At 39.4% G+C, this 9,318-nt stretch overlaps 1 protein-coding gene across 1 annotated transcript; it reads left to right on the forward strand.

Annotated features, from left to right (window-relative positions):
• The first annotated feature begins 5,668 nt into the window (after positions 1–5,668).
• On the forward strand, positions 5,669–8,806 carry ERRFI1 (ERBB receptor feedback inhibitor 1). The gene is made up of 3 exons (XM_026051037.1): positions 5,669–5,866; positions 5,979–6,055; positions 6,619–8,806. Exons 1-3 carry the CDS (start codon positions 5,745–5,747, stop codon positions 7,815–7,817), a joined length of 1,398 nt encoding a protein of 465 aa, XP_025906822.1. The 5' UTR covers positions 5,669–5,744; the 3' UTR covers positions 7,818–8,806.
• Positions 8,807–9,318: the final 512 nt, after the last annotated feature.

Below are 9,318 nucleotides of genomic sequence, written 5' to 3' on the forward strand. Positions count from 1 at the left end.
GGGCCGCGGGCTGGCGGCAGCGCTCCCCGGCGGCACCGGCGCGCGGAGCGGCGGCTCCCGGCCGCCCGTGGGGTGAACAGCCCGCATGGGGCACTCACACCGTGCTCGCCACGCTAACTAAGGACCTCTTAATTTAGAATAAACGTGTCTTCACGGCTTAACCCCCAGCACCGGCTCGTCTTTGATTTTTTTTTTTTAATTTTTTTTTCCCCTAAAGTTGCCAGTGTGTCACATCTAGAGCTGGAGACATCACCGTGTCCCTAAAACGTTTCCAGCGCAGCCCTTGAGCGTTTGTGCTTTCTGTGAAGGCGCTGGGCGCGGGTTACGCAACGCGCGCCGCCACGCACGCAGCCCCACGCAGCGCGGGCGGCCCCGCGCCCCTGGGCGCGAAGCAGCCCCCTCCTGCCCTGCCGTTCACCCACGAAGAGCAGTTACTTACACACACATATATCTATATATAAATATATACATGCACRCACAGYGCATGCCGAAAGCTYGGGGCGGGGGGCAAGGCCTCTCTGATCAGCTTCACAAGCGCTAACACATCCCCGTGCTGAAAGCCCCTCTCTGCTAACTCCCAACCCTCATGCACTAAAGCTTAAACCCCGGGAGTGGGATTTCTTTTTCAATGGATCAAAACATTCTCTTGGTAATGCTCAGAAAGTATCAGATACACTCTTCTTTAGCTCCTGGGCCACTGGAATATTCCCAGACAGAAATCTGCATTTATAGGCTAGTAAACATTTAAAAGAGGAAACCAAACTGCTGTGTTCGTCCTTACCACTTTGTGCACAAACCTAATTTTCTCTTCTTAGCAATTTAGCTGTATTTATCTGACAGATATTTAAAAAGAAAACTCATTCATTGGATGAGTTTCTGGAAAGACTTTTGAAGAACTGGTTACTGCCTTTCTGTGGGCACATGTTCAGGAATTATTTTAGAGGAAAAGGGTTGCACTTCTCTATAGTGGAAAACAAATTAAAACTTAGACTTACGATAAGCCTAACATTGTGGTTATGACTGAGTCAGCTATAAAGGCACTTGTATTTCCCAAATGTAAGCTGGCTATATTCACATTAAAATTTTCAGGAGGGTGAAGTACCCTGCCTTAAACATGCCTCTGAAATTTGACAAGCAGAGGCAAGGCAATTGTCTTGCTATTTAATTATTAGTTTTCTACTGGCAAGTTGTAGGTTCCCTCCCAGGTGCTGTGCAGGGCCATGAAAATGGTAGCCTAGATTTTAACCAGGCTTAACTCTTTGGTGAACTGCAGCTCTTTCATCATCAGAGTTCAGTTCATTTCTGACTGGTGGTATGTGTATAAACAGATCTCTCAGAGCTGTAAGAGCATGCTTTGTAGCCTAGAGAATTACTGCTATAATGGAAATATATATATATATGTGTGTGTATTTTGGGCCCTGCATCTGTGTCCTTTAGCTTGTCACTCTGAACAATAGAGTACTGTACAGTGAAACTGTGGTGCTTAGTAAAGATGATCTGATTCCCTATGAAAATAACAGATTTAAGCTAACTTAAGGGACCTATTGACCCTCAGAAAACCAAGGAGGGAGGAGGAAGGGGAAGTATCTTGAGTTCCAGAAAGCATACCAAGCTCCTTCAGGCTTTTTAAAGTGCAGCTGGAAGTCTGAAATGCTTAACTTGGAAGCCCGGTGGCTCTCTCCCTGGTACTTATATTAAACATAAAGTCATCCTTAAAAAAAAAAAAAAAAAAAGGAAATGACATCACATTGTCAAATAAGGAACAGCTAGCTGGAGTGGATGACTTGTAGTACAAAAATGTGCCCCTCCTCCTTTGAATTGTTTCTGAGATTTGTTATAGATACTTGCTGACAAGGTGAGCAAAAATAACTTGTGCATTTAAGGTAGCCACAGTCTCTCACAAGAGTGGTAGGTAGGTCCTTGTTTTGTTTTGTTCYTCTCTCTAATTTCTTACAAGCAGTGTATCATCTTCCATGTGAATAGTGTTGCCTTTAGAAAATACATCCAAAATTTGAGCACGCTTTCAAAGAAAAATCTTTACAGGAAACTGCATTCACATCCATTAAGTGAAACATTCTAAGATAATCATTTAGTCTGTTATACATACTAGAGAAATCTCCTATATTATGGAACTGATTTGCCTCAAATACTTAATAATGTCCAGGAAAAAGGAGCAATGCAGATTAACCAGTTTATCTGGGATGACAGTGAGCCAAGAGATGCAGATGCTTCTTAGTTTCTAAACAGAGGATTACTGTTACTGTAACACATGTATTTAATTATAATTCAGTATGAAAGCTGTGTATTCGGGATGCTTCATATCAAAATTTCAAAATTTTATTCTTGAGATTTTTCTGACATGTTTAGGTATGTTTGGCCATCTAAAAACAATCTTCTATTTATATTAACAAATAAGTTACTTGAATTACTTTAAAGCAGGCCTGAACGATTAAAAATCCTCTCCTTTGCAGAGTTACCTTTCTTTATAACAGAGAACAGATAGCTTTCCAATGTGCCCTCAAGCCTTTGAMTTCCCTTGACTTTAAGCTTAATAACTGTAATAATTACTAGCTGTAGTTTTATTTTGTACCGACTCAGGTTCTTTTGAATAATACTGAAAGTGCAACATCCTCAGGATGTGCTCCGAGTGCTTCCAAGTGCCACAATCTGGGCATAAATAGGCCAGACAGGCAGGGCAGGTAGGAAACCCATGTAAGTAACTTCTGCAAATCAGCAGCAAAAAAGCATGCGAGCTTCAATGTACTGCCTTATTGCATTGGTCCATATGCTTTAGCAGATCGTGGTTTTGTTTTATTTTTAAGTTTAGATCCTTAAGTCATTAAGGAGACCCATTTAGACCAAAAATTAAGATGGAAACCCTTGAGTTTATATTCTCCTGACAGACTTAGGTATTTTTTTTAAATCAGTTAATAGAGAATAGCAGCATCATGAAATACCTAAGTAATGCTCAGCTTAAGACAGACAACCCTATATAAAATTCAGACTTCATACTCCTCAGTTCCATATCTTGTGGCTCCCACTTATTTATGTTTGTTCAAAGCCGGGTATGCATAATTTCAAATATAAACACCAGCTCTCTGGACTAAGACTGAAAAAGTAACCAGGTGACTTAGTGAAGGAGCACAGCAATTAACCATATAGCTAGTGTCCTCTCTTGACACTTTTAGCTTCTATCGTGGAGATCAGTTTCATAATTCAGCCTGTTCACAAGTGCCCATTGAAACAGCAAGGCAATGCAAGTCACTGCCTGTGACCTCACTAAAGCATTATTGCTAGAAGCAAGCAAGTTTTATGGTTATAAGGTTTGTCTTTAGTTCTAAAATAGAGTTGATTGAAACAGGTTGAAGTTATATTTTCCTAGAATTTGTAAATATTTAGATCCCTTTCTGAAATYGAGCATAGCATTCCGTAGGGATTTCAGAGAGACCATTGTGCAACTACCACTCAGAAAGCTGGAATTTAGACGGCATTCAGGAGGCTGACACAGTAATTGCTGGCAGTGGTTTTGACGTAGGATCTGCGGGAGGTTGGGCCTGCTAACAAACCTGCAAGGGGTGTACGTTATCTCAGCAAAGCCATGACATGCTCTCAGCTGACAGCAGTGCCACCCTTCTTCCTGTCTCACTTATATCAATCAATGTTGCTCTCCCTTGCAGTCTTACTAGATCTTTTATAGCGCTAGCATTTGCTGACTAATCAGTGTTTTTCAACTTCTGACTTGCATTTAACTCTAAAAAAAAATCCGAAATAGAAGTGCAGACCCCTTCAAAGTCACCGAGTGCAGTAATTTAGCATTTCTTTTGCAGAATCATTACCAATAGTCTGGGGACATTCAGGGATCTGCGAGGCATAAACATCACCAGCTCTATATAGCGTTAACTCATACGATCAGCAACAGTTTTATTGGCAATTGTTTTAACACAGTCTGAACACATTTTAGAATTGATACTACTATTGTGCTGCCTTTTATTTAACTTWGAAAATCAAATTCCTGTTACTGGGTCTGACTTTAGGTGATGCAAATATCTAGTTTAGGTGAGTTTAAGATTTTTRTCTTAGAAAGAAATAAATACTCTCGGGAAAAACAAGAGCACTGAAATCAGTGTGGTTAAGACTTGGCTGCACTGCAATAGAAAGAATGATAGGCTGGGTCTTGTTCACTTCTATCAATACTAATATTCCTAAAGAGAAGGTGATGAGGTTTTGTAAGGGATAGACATTGGTAGAGTCAGAAGCTGTTTTGCAGGTGTTACTTGCTTAGAAGATCAATACTGGACCAAATTCAACACTGGAAGAGCATAGCAGAGAAGTTCTTGCTTAAACATTTTTCTGCTTATAAAAGACAAATGTTAGTGTTAGGTTTCAAATTAAGGCTGGGACACTGGGTTCTAGTGCTGCTTAGAAGTCACCTCCTCCCTTTTGTGTTGCAAGGCAGAGGAAGATTAGATATATTCTGCATAGAAGAATTAGCCTGGTTTTGAGCAGAATTATTTTAAGCCTAAGCTATTAGTTGTTTCTGTGTAAGGCAGGACCACACTGTCACAAGGGGGTTCTTGATGGGTATAGTTTGTTGTTGGAGCTCATGCCCAGTTGTTTGCCTGTGCTTTACGTGATTTTTTTTTCCTTCAGAAGTAATTTTGCCTTATAAACTGATCATATTCTTGATTCTCAAGAAAGATACTAATTAGCTGGGGGGAAGCTGCCATATAACACCATACTGTACCTGCTGAATTGAGGGTATTTGTGTAAATAGTTGAAGCACAGACCCAGAGAAAATACTGCTTAGTCTTAATCTTTTTCCTCCAGCAGAATATTGATTGCCTTTACACAGATTTTTCTGAAATAATGAACTCTGAATCACCAAAAAAAACCTCCCTGAATCAACTTTCTCCTTAAACTATGATTGCTTGTTGAATTTGAAATAATTGCCAGCACATTCCTAGAGTAAATGGATGAGGTAAATTGTTTGCACATTCAAAACACATCTGAATAGAGACAAGAGCATTTCAAGATGGTAGATTTTTTGGTAGGTTTGCTTGAAGTAAATAGCTAGATGAAAATTTGAGAATTAAGTGTCTTTATGTTTGAGCTGATTAATAATAGTGGCAGCTTTACATAAAAGGGTTACAGAGAGCAATTTCACTTCTGATCAAAGCTGTCAATATTTTTATTGCAGCTGTTCTTCTGAAAATTTTTTCAGCCCATTTAAGTCGGTACTTTAAAAAATATACTAGGCTATTTTATGTTGGCCACACTTGATATCATAAACTCATTGGCAAAAATGATTTGTCTACTACAGAATTAAAGACAGATTGCTCTGCAAACCATTTGCTTGAATAATTGGCAGTTTATGCCCCAAAACTGAATTTGTCAGTTCCCATAAATCACTAGAGTTATAGAACATACTTGTCTCGATTCTCTACAGCTTAACATATTTAAATTTATATTTCAGTTTTATAATCAGTGACAAAACAAATTTGTTAATAACTGTTGCAACAAGGCTTTCTGCCCCAGCACCCTGACACTTGACAATAGCAAAAGTTTTAGTTCCTTCTTTGAACTACCAAAATTTTGGATGACAGCATGTCTGCATTTTTGATATTTATGCCTTTTTTTTTTTTTTTTTTTTTTTTTTTTTTTTTTTTAAGGGAAGGCAAGCTGCAGGAAGCCTGTCAAAACTGAACTTCTAAGGTTGGGAGAAATCACCACTAGAGCCATACACAATGTCAACTGCAGGAGTTGCAGCACAGGAGATGAGAGTCCCATTAAAAAACGGTTTTCTTCACACTAGCCAAGGCATGGGGAGTCTGAAAACCTGTTGGGGTAGCCACAGTGGATTTGAAAAGTAAGTGAAGACTAACCTTTTCTATTGCATTTTCAAGTGTAAGATTAGAGTTAAGAATACTTTTAGTAGTAATCCATGGTTCATTTACAGTTTTTTGTTTGTTTGTTTTTAGTACTTTCTTTACTGTGGACCCTATAGCTGTGGCATATAATTTTAATCCATCAGCAGAGCAACATTTACCATCTAATGGTAAGTATAATGATGATTTTAAAACATAAAACTCTAATGGTTGTCTGGGAAGAAGGCCTCCTCAAAGTCTTCACGGAGACACTGTCTCACTTTGGATATAAGGCTGCCCTCTGGTGATAGAATGAAAACATTTCAAGAAAATACCACTCTTCAAAAACATGCAGATTATTTCAGATGTGTAATCAAGAACAACTTTTCTTTGTATTTACAAGCCTCCGAGTTGCTGGTATACTCGTGACAAAAAGACCTCTAGGAAAATAAGACTTTCTTGGATCATAGTGCAGTAGCATCCATGTAACTGCAGCTCTGTTCTATTGCTTGTGTGGGAGATGTCAAACTATACCATTTAACTGAAGAACCCTCCTAAAATGATAACATATTCATCTGCTCTCCTAACTAAGCACATGCCTGCTACAGCTCTGTTGAGTCTTGCAGTTAAGATGTGCTTYTGAAATCACTAAGCAGACATTATTTACTCTTGCATTAGAAGAAATTAATTAAATACGTAATAGCAAAGTCATGTGGTAGAATGTTGCTTAGAAGTGACTTTCTTACCTTTTTAGGGCATTCTTCAGACCATGTTTCCATGAATGACCACAGCTTGGCTGAGAGTTGCATCCAAGTCCCATCTCAGAGATCCTGTCCAACTCCTTTAAGTCCCCAAAATGACCAGCCAGTTTCGAGATACGAAGACCATCTTGTTCATGGCTTTAGTAAACTGTCATTAACTATGGGCCATGTTTCTGAGGAAACACCTCCTCACATGCCAATAAAGCACGGGCCAATTCATTTTCTGTCTGCATCTTCCAGTGACCGCAGCTCCAGGCCGTTACCCCCACTGCCTATTTCTGAGGATCCTTCTTTAGACGAGGTTGATAAAGAAGTGGAATTCCTGACCAGCTCAGACACTGACTTTTTGTTAGGAGATTATGAACTTCCTTCCTTTAAATCCAATGCCCCGGGCAGGCGGAGCTTTAGAGGTTGTGGACAAATCAATTATGCATATTTTGATGCTCCAGCAGGACCCAAACCAGAAGGCACCAACCCTGTACAAAGTCTAAATGGATCCATATCTGGTATTTATCCTCCTCCGCAACAGCTGCATCGACGTTTGCGAAGGTCCCATTCGGGACCTGCTGGATCACTCAATAAACCAGTAATGAGACTATCTGGGCACTTAAGCAGGTCTTCTCCAAATTCGGATGAAGAGAAACCAGAGATTCCACCACGGGTTCCCATACCTCCAAGGGCTCTCAAACCAGATTACAGAAGATGGTCAGCAGAAGTTGCTTCTAGCGCATACAGTGATGAGGACAGGCCTCCCAAAGTGCCTCCAAGGGAACCTTTCTCTCGTAGCAATTCCCGGACACCAAGTCCTAAAAGTCTGCCCTCATACCTCAATGGGATTATGCCCCCCACCCAGAGTTTTGCACCTGATCCTAAATATGTCAGCAGCAAAGCTCTACAGAGACAAAATAGTGAAGGATCTGCCAACAAGGTCCCTTGTATTCTTCCTATTATTGAAAATGGTAAGAAGGCCAGTTCAACACACTACTATCTGCTGCCTGAAAGGCCTCCATATCTGGACAAGTATGAGAAATTCTTCAGAGAAGCGGAAGAAACTAGCTCTAATTCAGAGGTACAGTCCTGGTCTGGTGAAGGCACAGCCACATCAGCCCCAACAAAATTGGACTCAAAAACTAGAACAGACATGGCTGGTCATCTGAAACGAAAACATCCATCTTACGTAGTTTCTCCATAGCCTCTGGGAGCACATCTGAGCTCAGTTGTTCTGAATAGAGCTGAACTTTACCATGTTACAATGTTCTTGAGGTTCTCAAATCATGAAGTAGGACCAATTTGTCCTCTGGGAACTGGAAAGCAGATGGTAAAAATCCTATAATGCTGCATATCTCTGATATGTTTCCGAAGACTGGTTTTCTTGCCTTGGTCTGTAAAAATTGAAAACCTACAGAGATTTCATAGAAACATATCGACGGGTAGTAGTCMGAGTTGGCCAGTTATATGCTATACTAGGTTAACATACTTGGTAGTCACTTGGTATCAAAGAAAAAAAAAGAAAACCTAACTTTGCTTATGAGTCGCATTTAAAACTGATGGAGCAGATATTGCAGTACAGTTTTCATAGTTTTCATATAGGGCATTTCCAGAATTTCTTATTCATGGTAACACTGCTGAGAACAAGACTTCTTTCTTAGGGTATATCAGCCTGGTTAAAGAGGAACTTCAGAATCAAATATCCCCTTTGAGACTTGATAAGCATAGTAGAAAAGCATTTAAACCAATTAGTCTGACACTTGATTTCACACTAACAGATTTTTTTTTCTTCAAGTGAAGTAGCCTGAAATAGATTTAGGCTTTGTGGGTTTTTTTCAATCATTAGAGATTGCCTCATTTTTGCCATTTCTCTTAGGAAAGACTTGGACCAGCTCCTGCTAAGCCTCTGCTACTCTTTTCCTGATGGGTTTTAGAATGCCTCCTAGATGGGGTGAATGTCTACTTCAAGTGGCAGAGGATACGAGCAGCTGTGGAGTTGCTAGTAAATAGGCTGTAACAACTATGTACTCATCTAGTGTCTGACATTCGAACTGTATCAGAAAATCAGAAACACAACACAAGCTGGTCTTGTGTTTTGGTTTCTTTTCAGTATTTTAGGGAAGGGGGAAGGTATGAAAAAAACACAATTCATTTATGAACAGTGTCAGTCCCATCTGCTTCAGATGCTGCTTTTTTTTTTTTTTAAATCTCATTCTGCCCTCAGTGATCGACTGAAATTCACTGAGGTGCTAACTTTGTGCATTAAGAGTTTCTCGTGCCATTTTGATTACTTTTATCCTCTTACAGATAAGCACAAGAGAAAGGGTGCTCATTAACGGAGGTACAAAAGTTAAACGTTCCTCCTAACATATATAAACAAGCTGTTTACAGTTTAAACTGCTGGATGAGATGTTTGAGCTATTTTAAAGCTTAATTTTTATTTGTGTTAGTACAAACTAAATGAAGGTGAAATACATGCTCTAGAAATGCACTGATTTCTGCATTGTGTACAGTATTGATTAAAAATAATTCACTTTGTATTTTGAATATTGTCAAGTCTTGAGTTTAATAAAGTTAAAGTATACTATTTATGTTACATTTTTTGTTTGTTTTTTTGCTTTATTGGGTAATTATACAATTATGTATTTGCATTTACTAGGAAATTTAAAGTGAAAAATGTTAAATGTGAAACAAATGTGGAATTC

Source organism: Nothoprocta perdicaria, unplaced genomic scaffold, assembly GCF_003342845.1.
Source record: "Nothoprocta perdicaria isolate Ctin4 unplaced genomic scaffold, notPer1 scaffold_72, whole genome shotgun sequence".
Taxonomy (NCBI): Eukaryota; Metazoa; Chordata; class Aves; order Tinamiformes; family Tinamidae; genus Nothoprocta; species Nothoprocta perdicaria.

Bases quoted from the DNA above. Each gene is read 5' to 3' on its own strand.
- ERRFI1 (XM_026051037.1), top strand. From the start codon at position 5,745: ATGTCAACTGCAGGAGTTGCAGCACAGGAGATGAGAGTCCCATTAAAA. The intron at 5,867-5,978 runs GTAAGTGAAGAC...GTTTGTTTTTAG, and splicing joins AGCCACAGTGGATTTGAAAA to TACTTTCTTTACTGTGGACC. The intron at 6,056-6,618 runs GTAAGTATAATG...TTACCTTTTTAG, and splicing joins GCAACATTTACCATCTAATG to GGCATTCTTCAGACCATGTT.